The sequence below is a fragment of the Dermacentor albipictus genome, chromosome 7 (genome assembly GCF_038994185.2).
Source record: "Dermacentor albipictus isolate Rhodes 1998 colony chromosome 7, USDA_Dalb.pri_finalv2, whole genome shotgun sequence".
Taxonomy (NCBI): Eukaryota; Metazoa; Arthropoda; class Arachnida; order Ixodida; family Ixodidae; genus Dermacentor; species Dermacentor albipictus.
The window spans coordinates 80291440-80316268 of record NC_091827.1 but is presented as its reverse complement, the minus strand read 5'-3'; the positions used below and the strand labels follow the sequence as shown (position 1 = coordinate 80316268).

General features: G+C 48.5%; 1 protein-coding gene across 4 annotated transcripts in view; it reads right to left on the bottom strand.

The window, feature by feature from the left end:
• The window catches only part of LOC135898983 (uncharacterized), a 115307-nt gene that overhangs the window by 7410 nt on the left and 83068 nt on the right, over positions 1-24829 (bottom strand). The window contains exon 7 of one of the 4 annotated variants that reach the window (XM_065428239.2): positions 12449-12532. The exons of 1 other annotated variant lie outside the window; for it this stretch is intronic. In XM_065428239.2, coding sequence (XP_065284311.2) covers positions 12493-12532 — 40 coding nt within the window. In that variant the 3' untranslated portion in view covers positions 12449-12492. Of the gene's footprint in view, positions 1-12185; positions 12533-24829 lie in introns of those variants that run through there. 2 more of the 4 variants (XM_065428237.2, XM_065428238.2) reach the window with 2 other exon arrangements.

Sequence of the window (24829 nt, the reverse complement as noted above, 5' to 3'; positions counted from 1 at the left end):
GGGTGGGGTGCGGACGCGCGGAGTCAAGCACCTTCTGGAAGGTGTTGTTGCAAGGAGCCGAGGGCAGCGTGCCCCTCTATGAATGGTAGAAACGCTGGAATAGAGGTTTATGTTTGAGTTTCGCGCGTAAGAGAATTACATTTTGGGGCATATTCGAATTACCATCCTACGCTGTCAATGCTGTTGGCTGTGTTTAGGCTGTACTTTAGGATTTTTCTGACGCATCATAATTTGAAGAATTCAATTTCTTCAGTAACGCATCTGCGCCACGCGGATGCCCTGCGTGGTTGTAGTTCGGAATGATTGTTTCCTTAAACATCCAGTACAAGACCGCGAAAGCAGATTTGATGCTTCTCGGCCTTGTAGCTAAGATCAAGTGTAGTCGTGCACAAGACGGAGTGTTTCTGCTGACGTCGCTGCGTGTTTCACGACAGGGGCGTCCGCCTCCAACGCATTGACACCTACGGTGCCGCGAGTTCCTTCGATGGTCCCGGCCTTCGATATTGCTGTCCCTACGGGGAATGGTCCTGATACTGTCGTCGATGTAATGGCCTCAATAGTTGGCCTCTCTGAGGTCTATTGCAGTCAGCATATGGGAGGCTTCAAGTTCCAAGTCACTGTCAAGAGCATGGTTTTCACGGCTCTAATCATTGATGCTGGCTGCCTTGTCATCGGTCGCGAGCGTTGTCCTGTCGTTCCCGTTGGCCCACAGGTCACCACGTAACCTGCCACTTCTTGCTGTCCATTGTTCTGAATGAAGTCCTCGTCCGGGCACTATCACCATACGGCAAGGTTCTCTCTGTCAACGCTAGTGTTATGAGCGGACGACGTCGTGTGCTCACAGTCACCCGCTTCGTTCGAATGAAAATGAGCACCACAACCCCTGTCCCCAATTATCTGCGAGTATCTGGCCATCGTGTGACGTTTGACTACAGTGGCTTGCAACCCGTGTGTCCTCGCTGTGGCTCCAGCGACCACTACCGCGCACAGCGCACCGAAGCAATCTGTAGCCGTTGTGGTATCCATGGTCATGAAAGCGACGGATGTGACCGTCCTAGTCACAGTTGTTGGGATGGTCACGCTACAGGCGCGTGCCCTGTGCGGCGTACCTGCTGAGACGCTACTGCAAGTGCCTCCCCCCCCCTTACCGCGGCGTGTGCTGAGGTAGCGACTGTGCCTGACGACGCCACCAAAGAGATTGCTTTAGCACCGCATCAACCAGCGTCGGCAGATGACAAAGAAGAAATATGCAGCTCCCGCAATCACAACACGTCATGTTCACCAGCCTCGTCGGCCGAAAGGGAGGTCCGTGCTAATGATGACCTGGCCCATCGCAGCACGCCATGTTCGCTGGTCTCAAAGACAGCGAGGGACACGCGCACTGTGGCCGATCACGCCTCCGCTTCGGCTACTACCGTCAGTCCTGATCGCACGGAAGTTTTGGACATGGCTAAAACACCTGGCCCTGCAAATTCTGCGCTCGCTACTCCAACGAAGTCTGTGGTGGCTTGATGCGCCTCAGTTGCGTCGCTTACAACGCCACATCCGACTTGTGGCTCTTGTACAAAAGCCACTGCCCCGTTGCATATGAATGAGCTCCCGGCTACCCAAGTTGTCGGCGGCGATGACATTGATCTCGCACCCCAACCGCTACCAGCGTCATCTTCATCTGAAAACAGCTTCAGCGTCGGAGTTGATAGTAGCGTTGGATTCTCACTAAGCCTGGATGGACTGGACGTAGAAATGGTGGTCCCACGAGACGAAAAGCATGGCCACGCGTCAGCCTCTGGCTCGGACAGCACCCCGGATCGCCGGCCCAAGTTACAATGGCCAAATAAACCTCGGCCTTCATCGAGAGTGTCGAAGTGACGTATGTGCTGCATGCCCACTGGACTTGTTCCCTGGGAGCCTACTTTGAACAATACGCCCAGGTCAGTTAGGCAACAGTTTAATTTAAATGTGACTGGCACCCTGAAATTTATTTCTTTAAAATTTCTTCTTTCTTTCTTTCCTATTATTTTCTTATTCTTTATTCTTTCTTTCTTTATTAAAGAAAGAAATTTCTTTCTTTATTAAAACTACCCGAAATTATCAGCGTTTCCCGCGCTAACAATTGCAACATTCTGCGTTTGAGAGACAGAGAGAGTGAACTTTAATGAGCACCAGCAGTTCAGTCGGCTGGGCCTAGGCCTCTCACGCTGGGACGTCGAGGTCTTGCCTCTTCGCCGCTTCGTAGGCCTGCTGGGTCGCCCAGAGTTGGTCGTCGAGATGGGAGCTGCGCAGGGCGGCATGCCATGGCAGGCGGCATGCCAGGGTCACGGGATGAAGGTCTTGGTATTGATGTTTTCACTCCCATAGCATGTGGGGGAGTGTTGCCGATTCAGTTTTACAGAACTTGCACGTCTGGCTCGGGTAGATGTCGGGGTATATAGTGTGATAGCGTGTGAGGGAGGGGTATGTATTCGTCTGTAACAGGCGAAGACTGGTTGCCTGTGCCCTGTTTAACTTGCGGTGAGGGGTGGGGAAGGTTCTTCTTGCGAGGTAAAATGACTTTACAAGGTCGTTGTATCTTGTAAGGCGGTCGCGTCCTGCGGGTGCACCTGCACCGTCTCCGGCACGGTTGACTAGTCCTCGTGCTACGGAGTGTGTAACCTCGTTGAGGTTGGTGAGGTGCGGGTGGACAACACCGGCGTGTGCTGGGATCCAGACGAGGGTGATTTGATTTTCAGACTAATGGGGAACTTGTAAGATATGGAGTGATTGATGAGAAATACGACCTTTGATGTAGTTGTTGACTTCTGCGCGAGAATCACTCAGTATGGTGTGACAGGCTGGGTCAAGAGTTGCCAGGGCGATGGCCACTTCCTCGGCCGTCTCGGCCTTTTTGGTAATGATGCTGGCAGCATTTCGGGGCAAGCCGCCTGCTGCGGTAACCGCCGCAAAGCGTCGTCCATCTTGGTACTCAGCTGCGTCGACGAAGGTGACGCCCGCGGTGTTAGCGTAAGCTTTGATGAGGGAAGTAGCTCATGCCTTCCTGCGCTCTTTGTTGTGGTCTGGGTGCATGTTTTTCGGAATAGGGTCGGCGTGTATGCATTGCTAAATGTCGCGTGGTATTGGGTGTTTGTCTCCATGTTGATGGTGGTAGGTGATATTAAGCTTGTTTAGAATGCTGCGGCCCGTTTCTCTGAGAGTAAGCCGCTCTAGTTGAGATCGACGTTGTGCCTCGATTAACTCGTCTAGCGTGTTGTGGATACCTAATTGTAGTAGAAGTTCCGTGCTGGTGTGGTTGGGTAGTCCTAAGGCCTGCTTATAGGCTCCTCTAATGATGATTTCCAGTTTAGTCTTTTCAGCTTTGCACCAGCTGAGGTTACAAAGACAGGTTACATCAAAGGTTACAAAGGTTACATCAAAGACAGAATTGCTTGTTCCGCGTGATTGCCGACGTTAGCCGAGTCCTTTCTCGTTCTGGGCAGGATTACGTCATAACAGAACAGGCATGTCATGCTCTCGAGTGGGCTATCGCGAAGCTTAGCCCGTACCCTTAAGGTGGACACTGCTCTGTTGTTACAAATCACCATGCCCTCCGTTGGCTTTCTTTGCTGAAAAAGCTTGAGGTACGCATCGGCCGTTGGACATTATGGTTAGAGGAATATTCCTTTTCTCTGAGGGGTGAATCAGGGCGACTGCACCAGACCGCCAACTGCCTGTTTCAAGATCCCGCCTTCTTACCTGATCTCGCCGACGACGACAATAATGCCTGTCTTCTAAGCATTACGGACTTTCTCAACATCGCCATCGAGCAGCGTCGTGGCCTCTTCTTACGGTCGATCATCGATCGACCGCAAGAACCCCTACTCCAGCCCCAGGACCCCAGGATCCCCCACTCCAGCGCTTCATTTCAAAGGGCAGTCTGTCGTACAGGCGCACCTTTATTCCACGGCGCCGAGCTTCTTGTCGTTCAGGAACACCTGCACTCGGATGTTCTCTGCAGATTCACGACGCCACCACGGCTGGCCACTCAGGCGTCGCTCACACTTATGACCTTGTCTTTCGGTGCTTCTTCTGGTTTGCCTTTCACCGTTCCCTTCGACGATACGTTGCGACCTACGAGAGCGGTAAATGCCACAAGACACCCTCCCCGCGTCCGGCTAGCCTACTCCAGCTGTCCGACATTCCCGGCGAGCCATTTTTCCACGTTGGCTTGAGCGTACTTGGACCGTTCCCTGTGCCAACACTTGGGATCCATGGGGTTGGGGTGACGACGCGTTACGCGAATCGCTTCGCTACCACGAGATCTCTCCCCATGAGCTGCGCCATCGATTCTACAACACGGTGTTCCTTGCCAGCTCCGAACCGATCGCCGCCATTGCTTCCTCGCGAAATTCGTTGGCGATCTTCTACAATCCTGCTACACCCGTCATCAGTTCACGACAGCTTACTCTCCGCAAACAAATGTACTTGCTGAGTGCCTCAACGGCACGCTTACCGACGTGCTCGCTATTTATGTGTCGGAAGATCATGGGGATTGCGACAGTGCTTTGTCCCTCTGTCAGCTTCGCTTATAACCCTTTGCGCAAAGACACTGTGGGTTATTCACCTTTCTAAATTTGTTCGGCCGCAGCGCAGCCATGCCATTTGATTCCTCGCTTCGCACAGATTCATCTGCCACTAGCTTCTACGCCCTGGATGCCGTTACCCGTGATGAAACTTTCTGCCGCATTGCTCGTGATCGCCTTGTGAATGCTAAGACTGCTCATAAAACGCTTTACGGTGACCGCCACCGATATGTCAATTTTTGATCCTGGCTCACTGGTCCGCCTCTGGAGGTCTTCACGTCGTGTGGGCCTCTACGAAAAGCTACTGCTCCGTTACGTTGGGCCCTATCACATGGTGCGCTAAGGGACTGATTTGACATGCGAGGCCATCCCCGTAGTTGCCTCTACTGTGTCTGTGGTCCCATATCGAGACTCAAGACCTACCATATCGAGGCGCACATATCGAGGCTGAAGATCTACCACTTGGACTCGCACCATATACCTTAACCAGCACCGGGACGGCGCTATTGTTCCCGGTGATTTATGTTACAGTATGGCATGTGCCGGCAGCGAGAGAACGGAATAAAAGGAGGTCGACTGTTTCCCGATACTACGGCTCAGAGCCCTCGCCATTGCGGTTAATTAAACACCGGTGCAGATCTCCTACACCGTTACGATATTGTCACGCTCTAACACAAGAATAAGTGACAGTAGTATCAGCCAGAGATGAAAAATGCCAAGCACTGAGCGATGGTTCTCCAGCTGGCGCGGGATCTTCGACTTTGTCGTCTTCTTCGCCGTTTTGCTGGGCACGCAACGCTGAATGTTCGCTGGCTCAAAACACCAGGTGGCATTATTCCCCCTCCCTATGAAGCATCGACTCGATGCTCAAACACAAGACGTACACGAAAAGTACGCGCATTAGGTAGGACATAAAAAAAAAGGGGGGGGGGGAAACGCGCTAGCACACATACGGGCATGCACACGAGGGAAAAAAAATGGGTTCTGTCGGCGGGAGCAAAAAAAGAAAAGAAAAATCACTTCGCAGTTCTTTGGAGGACGACGCAACGACAGCAAAAAACAAGAGTTTGTTTCACCAGTAGACTTAACATCACCGTGCAAAATACGGCTTGAGGCGGACGACATGTACAGTCTCTGCGCGTGGTAAACGGCGCTTGGGCGATGGTAGGTCTCCGTCTGGAATCACTTCATAGTTCACGTCGCTTACACGCCTTAGTACTGTGTATGGTCCGAAGTACTTGCTCAGGAGTTTCTCGCTGAGGCCTCGCCGTCTAATAGGGGTCCAAACCCAAACTTGGTCACCAGGCTCATACGTAACTTGTCGATGGTGAAGATTGTATCTTATGGCATTTGTACACTGCTGCTGTCTTATGTGGACAGGGGCCAGTTGACGTGCTTCCTCGGCACGCTGAACGTACTCCTCGACGCCAGGACCTAACTGGTCGAGCTGATCAATGTCTTCATACGGAATCATGGCGTCTAGCATAGTTTGAACATCTCGACCATAAACGAGGTGAAACGGCGTAAATCGTGTAGTTTCCTGTGTGGCAGTGTTGTACGCAAACGTTACGTACGGCAGGATTTCGTCCCACGTTTTGCGCTGCACATCGACGTACATAGAGAGCATGTCTGCCAGTGTTTTGTTTAGTCTTTCTGTCAAGCCGTTAGTCTGAGGGTGGTATGCCGTGGTCTTTGGATGAGTCGTATAACTCAACTTCAAGATGTCGTCCAGAAGCTTCGCCGTAAATGCCGTCCCTCGGTCAGTGATGATGAATGATGGTGCGCCATGCCGAAGCACAATGTGGTGCATAAAGAACTGGGCAACTTCCGATGCTGTCCCGCGTGGTAGTGCCTTCGTCTCAGCGTAACGCGTCAAGCAATCAGTTGCGACAATGATCCACTTATTGCCGGATGAAGACAAGGGAAATGGTCCAAGAAGGTCCATTCCAACTTGATCAAACGGCGTACGCGGAGGGTCGATGGGTCGTAGAAGGCCTGCAGGCTTGAAGGGTGGTGACTTTCGGCGCTGGCATTCACGGCATCCTTTCACGTAGCGTTTGACGCAAGCAGTCAGGCCAGGCCAGTAGTACATTTGCCGTACCCTGTCCAGAGTCCTTGAGTAACCCAAGTAACCAGATGTCGGCTCGTCGTGGCAGGCTAATAGGATGCCGTCGCGAAGGGCTTGAGGCACTACTAGAAGATGTGGCTTGTCGCCGGCACCTGTGTTTCTTTTGTATAGGATGCCCTCTCGAAGGCAAAATGAGGACAACCGTCACGAAAGTGGGCGAGGAATGGGCGCGATGCCGCCTTCGAAGTGATCAATGATGGGCCTTAACTCAGCGTCCGATCGTTGTTTAGCGAGTAGGTCCAGTCTGCTGAGGGCTCCCAGGAAGGCGCTGTCGTCTTCCTCGTCAGGATTCTGAGATGCAACAGGTGCTCGTGATAGCGTGTCAGCATCTTCATGTTTCCTACCAGACTTGTATACGATGGTGATGTCAAACTCCTGGAGTCGCAGACTCCAACGTGCCAATCGTCCAGAAGGGTCTCGGAGGTTGGTCAACCAGCACAAAGCGTGATGATCGGTCACCACTTTAAATGGCCGCCCGTAGAGATACGGCCTAAACTTTGTAGTAGCCCAAATAACCGCAAGGCACTCCTTCTCTGTGGTAGAATAATTTGACTCTGCCCGTGACAGAGTGCGGCTCGCGTAGGCGATAGCTCGTTCAGTTCCGTCTTGCCGTTGCACCAGGATAGCTCCGAGACCGATATTGCTGGCGTCAGTGCGTACTTCTGTGTCAGCATCCTCATCAAAATGACCGAGCACGGGAGGAGAAGACAATCGACGTTGTAGCTCCGCAAAGGCAGTCTGTTGTTCATCAGTCCAGAGGAATGGTACGTCGTCACGTGTAAGGCGAAATAGCGGCTCGGCAATCTTCGAAAAATTTTCAATGAAGCGCCGATAGTAGGCACACAAGCCCAAAAACCGTCGGACACTTTTCTTGTCGGTTGGAGTGGGAAAAGCAGCTACGGCCGCGCCTGCCGCGCTCACGACGTGACCAAGGAACTTCAGTTCCTCGTAACCGAAATGGCATTTCTCTGGCTTGAGTGTAAGGTCAGCCGATCGAATGGCTTCGAGTACATTCCGAAGGCGTCGAAGGTGCTCGTCAAAAGTCTCCGAAAAGATAACGACATCATCCAGATAGACGAGGCAGCTTTTCCATTTGAGGTCAGCGAGAACTGTATCCATCATTCGCTGGAATGTGGCTGGCGCGGAACAGAGGCCGAAAGGGAGTACTCTAAATTCGTAAAGGCCGTCCGGAGTCACAAACGCAGTTTTCTCACGGTCCCGCTCATCTACTTCAATTTGCCAGTAGCCACTTTTCAGATCGATAGAGGAGAAATACTTCGCGCGCCTCAGTCTATCCAGAGAATCGTCGACACGAGGCAACGGGTACACGTCTTTCTTTGTGACGTTGTTTAGCTTCCGGTAGTCAACACAAAACCGAAGCGTGCCATCTTTCTTTTTAACGAGAACGACTGGCGATGACCAGGGACTGCATGAAGGCTGTATTATGCCGTCTTGAAGCATTTCCTTCACCTGCGTTTGAATGGCATTTCGTTCGGTCGGGGAAACACGATAAGGCTGTTGCCGTATGGGGGAGACGTCGTCATAGGTGATGATACGGTGTTTCTTAATCGACGTTTGACGTATCTTCGACGACCGTGCAAAGCAAGAGTGGAACTGGAGCAACAGCTCACGGAGGTGTTGTTTGTTCTCTTCAGGAAGCGTAGGACTAATGTCGACGTTGCGTATAGATGGTTCAGCATTGTCGATTGCCTCGGAAACAAAACACTCCGTGACGTCAGCGATCGGGTCGGCGTAGGCGATGACAGTACCGGGGAAAAGGTGCCGGTGTTCGTAGCTGAAGTGCGTGACAAGAACCTCACAGTGGCCATCATGTAGATCAATAAGGCTTCTTGCTACGCAAACACCTTGAGAAAGCAGCAGAGAGCGATTGCTTTCTGCGACCGCTTCACCATGTAAGAGTCTGTCACATGCCACCTGAACCACGACACTTGCACGTGGTGGTAACAGGACAGCGTCGTCGACGACACGAAGAGGTGCTCGAGGGTGGATGGTGTTGGTCGTCGCTGCCGCGCTCTTTGTCGAGAAAGTGACGAGGCGTTGGCGAATGTCGATGATAGCTCCGTGCTCCCGGAGAAAGTCCATGCCGATGATTAGGTCTCGAGAACACTGAGGGAGAATGCTTAAGCTGGCAACAAACGTAGAGCCGCGAATCTGTATTCTTGCCGTGCACATGCCGAGTGGGGTGACGATGTGCCCGCCAGCTGTACGAACTGGCGCTTGATTCCAAAGCGTTGTCACTTTCTTCAGAAGGGTGGCCAGTTTTTCGCTGATTATAGAATAATCCGCTCCAGTGTCCACTAAAGCAGTCAATTCGCGACCGTCGAGGAGTACAGGAATGTCCAAGGAAATTCTTTTTCTGTAATCAGCAGGTACCGTCGTCGTCGATGTATCGTCGGTCCGCGTACGCGTCAGTAGGGGTCCTTGAGCACGTCCAGACTGAGCGGCCTCGCCCCCGAAGGTCGCTGTGGTTAGTTTTCCCGGCGCGGGCTGGGCGACCGACCCCGCACCACACTCGAATACGTACGACGAGTCGGAGAAAACCGCCGCGGCGAAGGGGAGCGTGACTGGTGTCGAGTTGATGGGGATCCGCACTGTTGGGCAACGTATTGTTCAATTTCAGGAGGACGCTGGCCGAACCTAGGTCGCGGCGAGTTTGCTGAAAATCCGCGTAGTCCGAGCTCTCGATAGGAACACTGTCGGTAGACGTGCCCAGCTTCGCCACAGTGAAAGCAAAGGGGACGGCGATCAGGTGCATGCCACACGTCTGATTTCCTTGGGGCCTGTCGGTGGTCCTGGTAATACGAGGCCGCTTGGACGGGCTGTAGCATGGCCGGGCACGCGGTGCGAAGCGGGGAGGGAGGTGGGGCAGGTTGCCTCAAAGCTTGCGCATACGGCATGCGGGAGCTGTCAGTGCTTAGTGGTCGAGCTTCGGTGTTGAAGGGTGGTTCTCTTAGCGCTTGCTGGACTTCGTCACGGAGAACGCTGGACAAGGAGTTGAGCGTCGGCTGTGAGGGTACCGACAGCTTCTGGAGTTCTTCGCGGATGACGGAACGAATGAGCTCTCGAAAGAAATCGACGTGGGCCCCGAGAGCTCCGAAGAAGTCCGTAGGTGAGGCAGCGTTCACTTGGCGTTCGTATGATGGTGCCCGCTGCCGAAGCGTCTGTTCAATGGTGACGGCCTCGGAAAGGAATTCTGACACAGTTTTAGGAGGACTGCGCACGAGACCGCCGAACAGCTGCTCTTTCACTCCGCGCATCAGGTACCGCACCTTCTTTTCTTCCGACATGCTGGGGTCGGCTCGTCGAAAGAGGCGCGTCATGTCCTCGACATACATTGCGACACCTTCGTTCGGCATTTGTATACAGGACTGAATATCACGCTCAGCTCGCTCCCGGCGATCAGGGCTCGCATACGTCTCAAGAATCTGGCGTTTGAATTCTGCCCATGAATTTAGGGCATCTGCACGGTTCTCGTACCAAACACGTGCACCATCGTTAAGGCTGAAATATACGTTTTTCAGTTTCTCTGCGTCATCCCACTTGTTGAACGCGGCAACACGTTCATAGTGGACCAGCCAGTCTTCAACATCCTCATGTATGGCGCCGTGGAAGGGATTTGGCGTTCGCGGGTTCAGCAACGTACAATGAATCGGCGTTGGGCCTTCCATACCTGTTGGCGTGGTCGGAGCTGCCATTTTCTCTGGGAGGAGTCCAAACTCAGGGGCTTGTCCACGGATCCTTCTGCTGGCGCGGTGTACAGGCGTAACTACCGGTACGGGGCTAGAGCTCCTACTGCTCGGAGGGGTGTGGTGCATAGATTAAATTACCCCGCACCTCCACCAGTTTGTCACGCTCTAACACAAGAATAAGTGACAGTAGTATCAGCCAGAGATGAAAAATGCCAAGCACTGAGCGATGGTTCTCCAGCTGGCGCGGGATCTTCGACTTTGTCGTCTTCTTCGCCATTTTGCTGGGCACGCAACGCTGAATGTTCGCTGGCTCAAAACACCAGGTGGCAATATAGTGGGACAAATACAAAATGTGACAAATTGCTCTTTAAAAGTGAGTGGCAAATATAGAAACGAATAGCAAAAGACACTGCTTCTAATTTAATTCAGGAGCTGAACATTTCGAGAAATTTGAATAGATTTTAACTCTGGTTCAAGTAAAAGCACTGCATACGCGGCTTGAACCTTACGCACAAGGAATAATGATGTTAAAAAGTGCTTACATGTCCTCTGAAGTTGTGGCAAAAGTTTCGTGCCATCCACCTGGTCACCGTCAATGATATCCATTGAAAGAAAAATTTGCGGAGACGTACAGGCATCATAAGCATCCAGTGGAAGCGCGGAGACAACAGAGGTAGCTGATACAACCAGTGGACGTGTAACCACGCGATAAAACATAGTGTTGCTGAGGAGATTGCCGTGAAACGGCTCTACAGGCTCGAATGTTTCAATGAAGCTGAATACTGACAGAAACTAGTGCCCGTGTGTTTACTGGAAGGAACGAACTTGCGAGTGCTAGTTTGCCACAATCCAACATTTCAAAAAATGATCATAAAGAGGGAAACGTTTCTTTCCCAGTAAAAATGTATACACGGACAAAAGTTACGGATATACGGAATCACAAATTGTACGTCATGGAAACAAGGCTTAACAAGGAGGTAGTCAAAAATTTAGCAGAATCTGGGCATAAGCATTCGAAGTTTTAGTCGATGCCTCATTCTAGTTTTCGATGAAAATACACAAATTTCAATTTTGCCAGCATATGATGTGAAGTGTGGGGCTTTGTCAGTATGCAGCTGCATTTAGGTAAAATTTGTGAATTTGTTTTGTCCTAAATCTCATATAGCAATGGTAGTACTGTATTTACAAATTGCATTTCCCATTTGCACTTTTCCCCTTGCCAGATTCACTCCCCATGGTTTAAAAGCCTTATCAGTTATGAACGAGAAGAAAGGGGCTTACCCGCCATGGTTGCTCAGTGGCTATGGTTTTGGGCTGCTGAGCACGAGGTCGCGCGATCGAATCCCGGCCACGGCGGCCGCGTTTCGATGGGGGCGAAATGCGAAAACACCCGTGTGCTTAGATTTAGGTGCACGTTAAAGAACCCCAGGTGGTCAAAATTTCCGGAGTCCTCCACTACGGCGTGCCTCATAATCAGAAAGTGGTTTTGGCACGTGAAACCCCAAATATTATTAAGAAAGGGGCATAAACGAGGGGCCCGATTTTTATTATTCATACAATAAGAATCCAACAAACACTGACACCAAGGACAACATAGGGAATTACTTGTGCTTAATACATGAAATAAGGGAACGAAAAGGTAATGGAAAATAAAAAGGATGAAGAAACAACGTGCCGCCGGTGGGAACCTGCGGAACCCGCGACCTTCGCGAAATACGCAGGTTGTGGGTTCGGTTCGCACCTGCGTCACGTTTTTTCATCCACTTTAATTTCCATTAATTTATCGTTCCCTTATTTCATTTATTAGGCACAAGTAATTTCCCCTGTGTTGTCCTTGGCGTCAGTGTTTGTTGGCTATAATTATGCGCCATAATTATAATTATAATATAATTATGTGCCATAAATTCCTACATACATCGCTAAATAGAAAGGAAGTAAACTTTCAGCAAATAGATGCTCCTGACACATAAGACTTTTAGTGAGAAAAGTCTCTCTGAAAGCATTTGCAAGTGAAATAGGAATTCGGAAAGAATCAATGCATAACTATTAAGCACCGTGTAGTGATGGCGCAACCAAAATCACTGCGCACCGATACGTTTCACTCATATAAAGCATTGTCTCCTTGGCAATGAACAAATCTGAAAAAGATGTGAAGGTCATAGTCAGACTTTGAGCAGCTGGAAAGTTTCAGCGTTCTTTTTCTGAAATAATGGTCAAAAAGCTGTTTTCTATGTCAGGCATGCATCAGTTACCACAAAGACATGCTGATATAAAACTTCAATTTGCGTCGACATAATGTGGATTCCTGTTAAAGGCAATATTGTATATCCATCTGAATTCTAACTATTGCACCGTTTAATTTGCCCATTGTAAAGCTAGCGATGTCGCCCAGTTATCAGCTTTTCACCGTCTCAAGCAGCATAATATTAATGAAGGTACAGAAAAGCACAAATTCGGCGCTATGCTTATTTATTCAGGTATTGAAACGCAGTTATAATTTTCATTTGTAACGGTGAGCTAGAGGTAAAGATTTTAATGGTAACAAGAGTCCCAAAGCCTAAAATGAATTTTATCCCTTTCGAGTCTCACGTTAGGCACGCAAAAAGAAAGTGAATCAATATTTCTTGAGTGAAATGATAATATCAGATAACCTAAAGCCATATTAGGCCAGAAACATTCTGCAAAACATAAACCTGAACAAAACAAGATAAGAAGTGTTTGCTACAAAAAAATATCAATTCTCTTTTGAATGCCTGAAGTCGAGCATATATAAGACCATATTCCAGCAATAGTGCGGACGCCTGCTCTTCTCTATAATTAATTTCCTGTGTGGGATGCAGCGACGAAATTGTTGCCTGTAGCGATAAGATATGTACAGAAAATTGCGCCATCAACAGAGTTCTGTTGGAGTTCCTTATATTCACGAAGCAGTTACCAAATTCAAAGCAGCCACAATGCAAAAGAAAGCCAGGCTGTGGATTTATATATGTAGCAAGTGCTCACGAAATGTTATCCCTGGGCTTCATTGACCAGATGGAAAAGGTGGCGGTTCAACGCCGGCTTGCGCTCAAAAGTATAGTTTGATTGGAAGCAAAATTTCGGGAAATAACAAGATGGGCACTTTCTAAGCGTTCACCTTGTGGACATCCTCATTCAGTATGCTGCTGAAGTGTAGACTGACTAGGAGTGCTTGTCCCCTTCTGCGGTGTTCCTCAGCCCAGCCAACGAGCACTTTGACAGCAGAAGAAATGGACATGTCTGCTAGGTGGGCACTTAAAAATGCCATTGCGAGATTTCCTTTGCATCGACTGTATGCGACGTACACAGCCCACGGTATGGGGTCACTCTAATATAGCTCTCGCTTTCTTAGGTAGTCGGTGAACATGATGGCAGGACAATGACTGCAAAACAAAAACTGCATGATCACGACGCATTGGCAACGGTGGAATGGCGAAGAAGAAGTCACGTCCATAGAACCATACAAGCGGTATGATAACAGTGGCATGACAGTAATGCGATTATCATTCTGTAATAACTACGATAATATAACGACAATGGCGTGGCAAAAAATGCATGAGGGCATCAGATGACGATTAGTGTATGACGACAGCATGATGAACGTGCGATAACGATGATGGAACAATCACAGCGGCGCCATGACAACTATATGAATAGAGATGCGTGTGGACGACGGTATGAGCACGCAATAATGGCGAGGACGTGACAAAATTCGATCGCAATTGGATGACGTCAAGTGTATGACGATGATGACAAGATGATAACGCTGTAACGAAAGCGTGAGGATGAAAATGGCGTGACCACGACCATGACGAACGTTGACTGGCGTAATGACACCGATAGAACCACCACCACTGCTTTATGAGGACAGTAGGAAGACATGGCAGTGAAGATGGATGATGACCGTGGTTGAAAACGAATGCATGTGAGTAAATTTATGACGATGGCTCAATAACAGCCACGTTATGGCAACGAAGGCGTATTCGATATATTCACACGTGCAATTGTTTATCTTTATCGGGGGACCACGTTTCACCGTATAACAAATTTTATCGCATAGCCCAGGACGCGCCTGCATGTATCGGAAATTTCTGGAATGTATCGATGGTTCCATCCGATGTTTGCCATCGAAGCTTGTCTAATCTGATTGCATGTATACGCGGTGCGAATAGTGTACAACGTTGGGGAATGTGGGTCCCAGTGATTTCTCTGGAACGTTCGATGACTGATGTATAAAAGCTGACGCGCTTGACCCGCTGATCAGATTTCGACGATCGTCGACTGTATTCGCCGCTGTCGCCGTTCTTTAAGTGTTGATTGTTTTTTGTGGATACCGGTTCGCCCTATAAAAGTCTATCACAGTATTGCTACTATGTTCTTTATACATCACTACCACGTCACAATATAATGCCAACTGCTTGATAATGCTATAGTATGACCGAAAAACAATACTTCTGCGGAGCGACGAAGGCAGTATAACGACGACGGCACAACGGCAATGAGATAACGTACCTTGAGTTCGTGGTCATCACAGTTTTGTGATGTTACTTCTGCAGGTGCAATAAACCAATCGCACAACGTATTTGTGAGTGGCCTCGTTGCAGCCCACACAGAGCAGTCCTCTTACCCAGTCTAGACCAATTGAACAAGCGCCCACGAACGGAAAACAACATCCTTGGAAATTGGCCAGCGCGAACATCAGCGGGATCCGCTAAAAAGTGGTGCTGCGCTACATAAAAGACACAGGACTTTTTGACAAGTTGTGGCTGCACACTGTGTGGCGTAGGATTGGACGGTGGCACTGAGTAACACTAGGAACGCCTTCGCAGACTCCGTGACGGGTCTGGCAGAAACAGTTTTCTATCGTGTGTTGTTTTTATGCCTTTCTTGAATCCTTTTCTTCTCTCTCACTTATCGCATACCTTTGCCCCTCCCCGGTACAGGGCAATCAACCGGAGATAATCTATGGTTAACCTCCCTGTCTTTCCTTTAATCTCGTCGTGACCCAAGTAACCTTGTGCCAATACCATGTCATCGTTGTCACTGCATCTTATTCATATATTCGTTGTCGTACCGTAAATTAACTGCCGTTGTGGTGTTTAACTTCCACATCCGACTGTATCACGCTGTCGTCATCGTAGCGTTGTCGTCGTGCCACACCATCTCTTCTATCTGTCGGTGCCATTGCTCGTTCGTAATTGTATCGTTACCATGGCGCCGTCATTGAACAGTAAAGATTGCTGCTGTGGTAATTGCATCATCGCCACACAGACACTAATATGCATCTAATGTAAACCATTGTCACACCGTACTCATCATGCTGTTGTCGTTATTGCCACTTCTTCATCTGGTTGACGTCACACTATCATCGTCACGACATCGTCATCACATCATCATCGTCATCTTATAGTACTCTATCGTCACGTTGCTGTCGTTATACCGTCATCTATATTGTCAGGATACATATCTCATTATTGTCATGCCATGGTAATATACACCCACATCGTCCCTTGGCTATCATTTCTTCTTGGTCATTCTATGGTCATTGCATCGGTGTCATACAGTCATCGTCTTGTCTCCAGGCCTATAAGTGACCTTCGAAAGCAAGTGCCGTAGCAACGTAGGACAATATGTAGGTCTGTGGTATTTTGCCGAAGCAGCGAAACTCTCAGCAATAGCACTACCCCTGTCAAATAACCCTGCCTTCAAGAACATTGTCTGTCGCTGCATTGCTCGATAAGTATGAGTTCTGCCGTATGGCATTAAGCAATGCCTCTGTCCTGTCGCATTCTAGTTAACCTTCCACGAGAGCCTGAGTTGCCGAACCAGCGATCAGTAAGAAGAGGAGTTTCCCAAAAAAACATTACGAGCAACTCAAACGTTTCCTCAAACAATACAAACACTGTTTTCGTCATCAAAAAAATTCAGTAAACGGCAGTAGGTAAGCATAACGTAATAATTGAACAATACACTCGACGACTTTGTCAAAGCGTGTGCTCAGTCTTGATAAAAGAAGGAGAAGGTATAAAGCAAGAAAGTTTACAAAATAATGCGCTACGAAATCATCCAGGCATACAATAGTCCACGGGCATCTCCTGTATTATAAGGGAAGGAGAAGGATGCAAATTTGCGTTTTTGCATAGACTATCGCCACCGGAAGGGAACTATTCATAAAGACGTATACCATCACTACCTTAGGTCGCGAAGAAGGGCTTGTATCACGTGCCACATATAGGGGACGCGCTGGAAGAACGCTATTTTACAAGATTTCGTCCGTGTAAGTCCAGGCAGGCTTTTTGAAAATCGAAGTAGACAGGTGGGATTTATAGCAGACCGGCTGTACCGCGCCAGACGGCGTCTATAGGTTCAAGGTCATGTCATTTGGTCGTTGATCGCACCCGCCACTTTCCGACGCGTAATGGAGAATGTATTCCCTGGCTTGAAATGACAGACCTGTTTATACTATCTTAATGACATCGTCGTCTTTGCCTCAAACTATGACGGCCAGCTTAAGCAGTTTCAGAGAGGACTAAATGCCCTCATGACATGTGGGCTGAGCCTGAAGCAGAACAACGTCACTTTGCTTAAAAAGAACTTCGGTTTCTAGGCCACGTCATAAGGAAGACTTCAATATGCACAGGTACACAGGTCGTACAGAGGTGACACGTAAGCTCAGGCCAACGTTCGATACGTATTGGCAGTTCCCGGCCAAGTCAGGGCGTAAAGTTGACAGCCTGGTTCTGATATGGGCTGTGCCATTCTCATTCCTGGCTCAATGATGGCCTAAGATAAATCACGTGGGTCGAATATCGGCTAGGCCATTCTTATAGAGATCCAACGCTGCCCCTGTTTGCACATGCAGCAAACAGTATTAGCACTTCCATTCAACAAGGCGGTACATGACATTCATGTTGATTTTGCAACATGGGTTACTAAGTTGGCTTACTTGGAACAACGCAGGGATTGTATAGACCATTCTTTCGTTCATGAGATTTTAACGCATTTTTGTACAACTTGCTAAGCTTAAATATTCGATGTTTATAAAAACTCAATAACAAGTTAAAGTCAGGACAATTACGAGACCAAACTACAATGTGAATATTAGACACGTCGTAGTGGGGAGCTTAGCATTTATCCTAACCACCTGTGGTTTTTTTTTCACGTGCATACCATGCATGGTACATAGGCGTTTTTGCACTTCGCGCACACACAAATTCGCTCCCCTGAAAAGAAAAGACAACGCACAATGTATCACTCATGGTAAGTCTTATATCCAGCAAACTAGCCGCTACTTTTTTGATCGTGCAAGGGAACAAGAGCTTTCAATAAGGAACAACCGTATTACGCACTTTCCTGCGCATTGTAAATCTTGCACGCGCGCTCCGAGGCTTTGGAGAATCATGATTTCGGGCAGAATAAAGAAAGACTGCGCTACCACAGACCTGATGGAACCAACTGATATTGCCTGCAGATGGAGCGCATGTATTAGATAAACTTGTAGTTCTTTGTTTAGCAGCAAAGAAAGGTCCACGCATGTCACATTACAGCGAAGTAATTATCGTGCTTCTATTACAAGAGATTTGCTTGTTTGTTACTTCATTGAGCATGTGTAGTAAACGCCTTGTATTCACGTCCGCACGTCAGGTTTCACCCTAGGTCACGGAGAAAGAAACATTTAGGAGTGGAAACTCCACTGCTTGCGGCGACCAGAAAAGGTCACAAGCTCGCGGAGCCGTTATCATGCTGGCGGCGCCTGGAGGCCTGGAAAGAATATACCACCGTTGGGAGCGCGCCGGAGTCGCCTGCGCGGGCGCTGATTTTTTCTTTTTCGCTGCGGCTTCTACGACGCGTCGCATGGCGCCGTCACTGTATACGGCCCCGTCGGCGCATACAATTGTGACCTTATCAGGTCGCCCGCGCTCGCTCGCGCTGACGGGAGTTTCACCTCCTGAATGCCTTACTCCGTGCCCTAGGTGCCAGCGCTCATTCCTCCCCCGGCGAAAGGATTTCACCTCCGACGGGTGTACGTTTCCGCCACACCTCTTCAAGGTCGTGCTGGCGCAATGCTCCTGCTACGCGTGCAACGTCTCTTGTTTGCGATGGCGCCTTTTCGGAAGAATGGTATGTACTGTTGTGTTGTTAACTGCCACAATTGCAATGTAAGCACGAGAGGGTTGATGCCACCAGCAAAATTCTACCACTTCCCAACAAAATGCAACAAAATGGTACGAAAAAGGCGGACGAGAGACAGGGATTACCACAGGGGGCCGAAGAGGGTAAGTAAACAAGAGGCAAACACAGAGATGTCGTTCATTGATGGCTCGTGAGTGTATGAGGAGATTTTACATGGAATACACAACATGAGTTTCACGATTAGTGGGTATATATTATTTTTCCTTTAAATAAATTATTTCGATTGTTACACCACGGCTTGAATCCTGTCTTTTTCCTTGTGTTTCGTTTGTATGTGCGCTGCCCAAGAACTGAAATTTTTTTTTTGTTGGATGGGCTAGCAATGGTCGGAGTAGGTGTGCGTCGAGAAATTGAATATATGCACGAAGCACTGGGCGTGACCGGAGTTCATTCCTGCATCACCACTGCACCAATCGATCGAGTTACTGGGAGATACATGCCCATGTCTTCATGGTGCTAGAAATACGTAAATAATGGGGGTTTACGTGCCAACACCACTATCTGATTATAAGTCACCTCGTAGTGGAGGATTCCTGCATAATTTGGAACACCTGAGGTTCTTTAACACCCACCTAAATAAAAGTACCCGAGTGTTCCCCCTATTCGCCCCCATCGAATGGATGCCGCCGTGGCTGCGATTCGATCCTGCGACCTCGTGCATAGCATCCTTGCACGATAACCACTAAGCAACGGCCGCGCCAGCATTGGTGAAGCAAAAATGATTGCTCATGCTATCTGCTTCCGTCTCTTGATCGCTGTTGAAAAATCACCAAGCTATTTACGCTGCCGCTGCTATTCAATATTGCAGGGGACGTACTAGCCAAAGCTGTGCAGATATGTCCTATTTGTGCTATGCAGTGATATATTTTGTATATCTCCGCACAGTGCCGATGAAAGTCCGTGGTGGCCAGCAAAGAATGCGGATATAAAGCAGCCATTTCGTGGAAAACTGCAAAAAATGACTTTAGCCAACAAGCGTCGTATGTGCCGACAATTTTTTCCGGCAGCATATACGATGTCGTCTCCGATTAGCTGCTCTGCGTCACGTACATGGCTAAGCAGACACTTCCCTTTCGACCCGTCGCAGCCACGCAAATAGTCGTCAACCACACAGATCTTCATCAAGGCAGATCGAAGCGTGTACATCGTGCAGATGTCCTTCGTATAAAACGTCCACACGCACGTGCGCGCGGTGCGAAACCTGCGAGGACTTGTGCAGTGCACCAGGCAACCGAGGCCGTGTGGTGGAGAGATTGGAGAGATATACATCCGCATGATCAAATTTTATCCAGCATGCGACGCTCTCACGTCAGCGCATCAGCGCCACTGGGCGGTGCCGTTGTTGTCCATGGACGCCTTTGACAGAAATCATCATCATCATCATCGTCATCATCAGCCTGGTTACGCCCACTGCAGGGCAAAGGCCTCTCCCATACTTCTACAACAATCCCGGTCATGTACTAATTGTGGCCATGTCGTCCCTGCAAACTTCTTAATCTCATCCGCCCACCTAACTTTCTGCCGCCCCCTGCTACGCTTCGCTTCCCTTGGAATCCAGTCCGTAACCCTTAATGACCATCGGTTCTCTTCCCTCCTCATTACGTGTCCCGCCCATGCCCATTTCTTTTTCTTGATTTCAACTAAGATGTCATGAACTCGCGTTTGTTCCCTCACCCAATCTGCTGTTTTCTTATCCCTTAACGTTACACCTATCATTCTTCTTTCCATAGCTCGTTGCGTCGTCCTCAATTTGAGTAGAACCCTTTTCGTAAGCCTCCAGGTTTCTGCCCCGTAGGTGAGTACTGGTAAGACGCAGCTATTATACACTTTCCTCTTGAGGGATAATGGCAACCCGCTGTTCATGATTTGAGAATGCCTGCCAAACGCACCCCAGCCCATTCTCATTCTTCTGGTTATTTCAGACTCATGATCCGGATCCGTGGTTACTACCTGCCCTAAGTAGATGTATTCCCTTACCACTTCCAGTGCCTCGCTACCTATCGTAAACTGCTGTTCTCTTTCGAGACTGTTAAACATTACTTTAGTTTTCTGCAGATTAATTTTCAGACCCACCCTTCTGCTTTGCCTCTCCAGGTCAGTGAGCATGCATTGAAATTGGTCTCCTGAGTTACTAAGCAAGGCAATATCATCAGCGAATCGCAAGTTGCTAAGGTATTCTCCATCAACTTTTATCCCCAATTCTTCCCAATCCAGGTCTCTGAATACCTCCTGTAAACACGCGGTGAATAGCATTGGAGAGATCGTATCTCCCTGTCTGACGCCTTTCTTCATTGGTATTTTGTTGCTTTCTTTTTGGAGGACTACGGTGGCTGTCGAGCCGCTATAGATATCTTCCAGTATTTTTACATATGGCTCATCTACACCCTGATTCCGTAATGCCTCCATGACTGCTGAGGTTTCGACTGAATCAAACGCTTTCTCGTAATCAATGAAAGCTATATATAAGGGTTGGTTATATTCTGCACATTTTTCTATCACCTGATTGATAGTGGGAATATGGTCTATTATTGAGTAGCCTTCACGGAATCCTGCCTGGTCCTTTGGTTGACAGAAGTCTAAGGTTTTCCTGATTCTATTTGCGATTACCTTAGTAAATACTTTGTAGGCAACGGACAGCAAGCTGATCGGTCTATAATTTTTCAAGTCTTTGGCGTCCCTTTTCTTATGGATTAGGATTATGTTAGCGTTCTTCCAAGATTTCGGTACGCTCGAGGTTATGAGGCATTGCGTATACAGGGTGGCCAGTTTCTCTAGACCAACATGACCACCATCCTTCAATAAATGTGCTGTTACCTGATCCTACCCAGCTGCCTTCCCCCTTTGCATAGCTCCTAAGGCTTTCTTTACTTCTTCTGGCGTTACCTGCGGGATTTCGAATTCCTCTAGGCTATTCTCTCTTCCATGATCGTGGTGGGTGCCACTGGTACTATATAAATATCTGTAGAACTCCTCAGCCACTTGAACTATCTCATCCATATTAGTAGCGATATTGCCGGCTTTGTCTCTCAACGCACACATCTGATTCTTGCCTATTCCTAGTTTCTTCTTCACTGTTTTTAGGCTTCCTCCGTTCCTGAGAGCCTGTTCGATTCTATCCATATTATAGTTCCTGATGCCCGCTGTCTTACGCTTGTTGATTAACTTAGAAATTTCTGCCAGTTCTATTCTAGCTGTAGGGTTAGAGGCTTACATACATTGGCGTTTCTTGATCATATCTTTTGTCTCCTGCGATAGCTTACTGGTTTCCTGTCTAACGGCGTTACCACGGACTTCTATTGCGCACTCCTTAATGATGCCCATGAGATTGTCGTTCATTGCTTCAACACTAAGTTCCTGTTCCTGAGTTAAAGCCGAATACCTGTTCTGTAGCTTGATCCGGAATTCCTCTAGTTTCCCTCTTACCGCTAACTGATTGATTGGCTTCTTGTATACCAGTTTCTTCCGTTCCCTCCTCAAGTCTAGGCTAATTCGAGTTCTTACCATCCTATGGTCACTGCAGCGTACCTTGCCGAGCACGTCTACATCTTGTATGATGCCAGGGTTCGCGCAGAGTATGAAGTCGATTTCATTTCTAGTCTCACCATTCGGGCTCCTCCACGTCCACTTTTGACTAACCCGCTTGCGGAAAAAGGTATTCATTATACGCATATTATTCTGTTCTGCAAACTCTACTAATAACTCTCCTCTGCTATTCCTAGAGCCTATGCCATATTCCCCCACTGACTTGTCTCCAGCCTTCTTCTTGCGTACCCTGGCAGTGAAGTCGCCCATCAGTATAGTGTATTTTGTTTTGACTTTACCCATCGCCGATTCCACGTCTTCATAAAAGCTTTCGACTTCCTGGTCATCACGACTGCATGTAGGGTCATAGACTTGTACCACCTTCAATTTGTACCTCTTATTAGGTTCACAACAAGACCTGCCACCCTCTCGTTAATGCTATAGAATTCCTGTATGTTACCGGCTATTTCCTTATTAATCAGGGATCCGACTCCTAGTTCTCGTCTCTCCGCTAAGCCCCGGTAGCACAGTACGTGCCCGCTTTTTAGCACTGTATATGCTTCTTTTGTCCTCCTAACCTCACTGAGCCCTATTATATCCCATTTACTACCCTCTAATTCCTCCAATAACACTGCTAGACTCGCTTCACTAGATAACGTTCTAACGTTAAACGTTGTCAGGTTCAGATTCCAATGGCGGCCTGTCCGGAGCCAGGTATTCTTAGCACCCTCTGCAGCGTCACAGATCTGACCGCCGCCGTGGTCAGTTGCTTCGCGGCTGCTGGGGACTGAGGGCCGGGGTTTGATTGTTTTATTCATATGGGAGGTTGTGGCCAAGTATTGCACCAGGGTGGCCAACCCTGCTCTGGTGAGGGAGTGCGTTACCGGTTCTGGTCGCCGGGTTCAGGCCGCACTCCAAGCCTGTTTGTGCAATTTTCTCAACAAACGGTTTTTTTTGTATTTTCCGTTGGAGAATTGCGCGGCACCGGGAATTGAACCACGGTCCTCTTGCACGGGAGACAAATACTCTACCGTCCCCGCAGTAGGTAAATTAAAAAATTAAATAATGGGGTTTTACGTGACAAAACCTCTTTCTGATTATGAGGGACGCCGTAGTGGGGGACTCCGGAAATTTCGACCACCTGGGGTTCTTTAACATGCACCTAATTCTAAGTACACGGGTGTTTTCGCATTTCGCCCCCATCGAAGTGCGGCCGCCGTGGCCGGGATCCGATCCCGCGCCCTCGTGCTCAGCAGTCTAACACCACAGCCACTGAGCAACCACGGCGGGTCCTGCAGGAGTTGTACGCCTCATTTAACCTACAGTGGTGCCCTATTTGATCAGTCATGGTTGATCAATCTGAGCTCGGTTATACCGCACGGATGACACTCGACTAGAGAACCTGGTATTTATGACTTGCACATGTGTCGTCCTACCTAATTGAGGATGTATATAATTTTTTTAGGAGGGTTCGTGTACAGTCATAAAATAAAGGAAAAGACATTAAAAAGAAAAAAAAGGAAGAAAAGGAACATGACAGGTGATTTGAACTCATGACCCTTGGATGTTGCCCGGAAAGATAGCTCAGTCGGTTGGTTCGTCAGGCCCCAGGTTTCTTTCAAGCGCCATAGCTCCTGCTCTGAGCCTCATACTTACGTGGGAAGGAACTCATGTTGTCTGCGACAGTCGAATTGGTTTTTCCCAATTACTTGGGAAAAAGGGGGTGGAAAGATGAGGGGGGAAATATGCCCTAACTGAGAGGGCATTGTCAGCACGAGACCACCACCAGGCACCTTACTGAGATGTGGGGAGCTTCGCGGCCGGAACGAAGCCTCCCTTCTCTCCCGGCCAAGAGGGGAAAACGCGCTTTCCGATCGCTCAAGGTTGCGCGGACATAGTAGTATAGCTCCAGCGTCTAGGAAAAGCTTAAACAGGTGCGAGGGCGGCACGCATAGCGTGGGAAGCTAACCACCAGAATAGCTATATATATATATATATATATATATATATATATATATATATATTAATAGCCCTTATTTAAATCAATACATTTTCTTCAAACCACATGACCGTTGTCAAGTTCCCCGTAGTGGCGCAACGCAATCGTTTCAGGAAAAAGGCAATCGAAAATAAAATAGTGGTCTTAACTAGAGGAAAATGTTTCTATCATAATATATGAGCAGAGACCCGAAAACAGGACTTAAATCTCCTCTCTTATTTTATTTATTTTTGCCCGCATGAATTTGGGGGCTGGTAAATTTCTGGTGTAATAAAGTTTTACGCAATACAAACGCCGTGAGCTGGATTAGCAATTATTTTATGCTTTATTAGGATGAATTCTATAAACTGCTGCCAAGCCAAGCAGTATCACCCGGTATATATATATTGTTACGGGGATGTTGCAAATCTAGAAAAACTATGTCTACGATATATATACAGGATGAGTCAGAATAGTTTATATGGCTGACCCCTAACAACGCGCAGCAGCCAGCGTCTCCGATCTTCTTCTTTCTTTCTCTTCTTTCCTCCATCCCTAACAGGACCCCCGGGTGGCAAAGCACTATCTCGGCGCGTGGCAGGCGAAGGATTTCGAGCGAAGTATGGCTTTCGCCGCGAAATGTGTACGACGTCGACAGGCATCTAATTCGAGGACGCATTAAAGTGCAGCGGCAAAATGTCGTAATTTACGTCGTTAGCTTGGC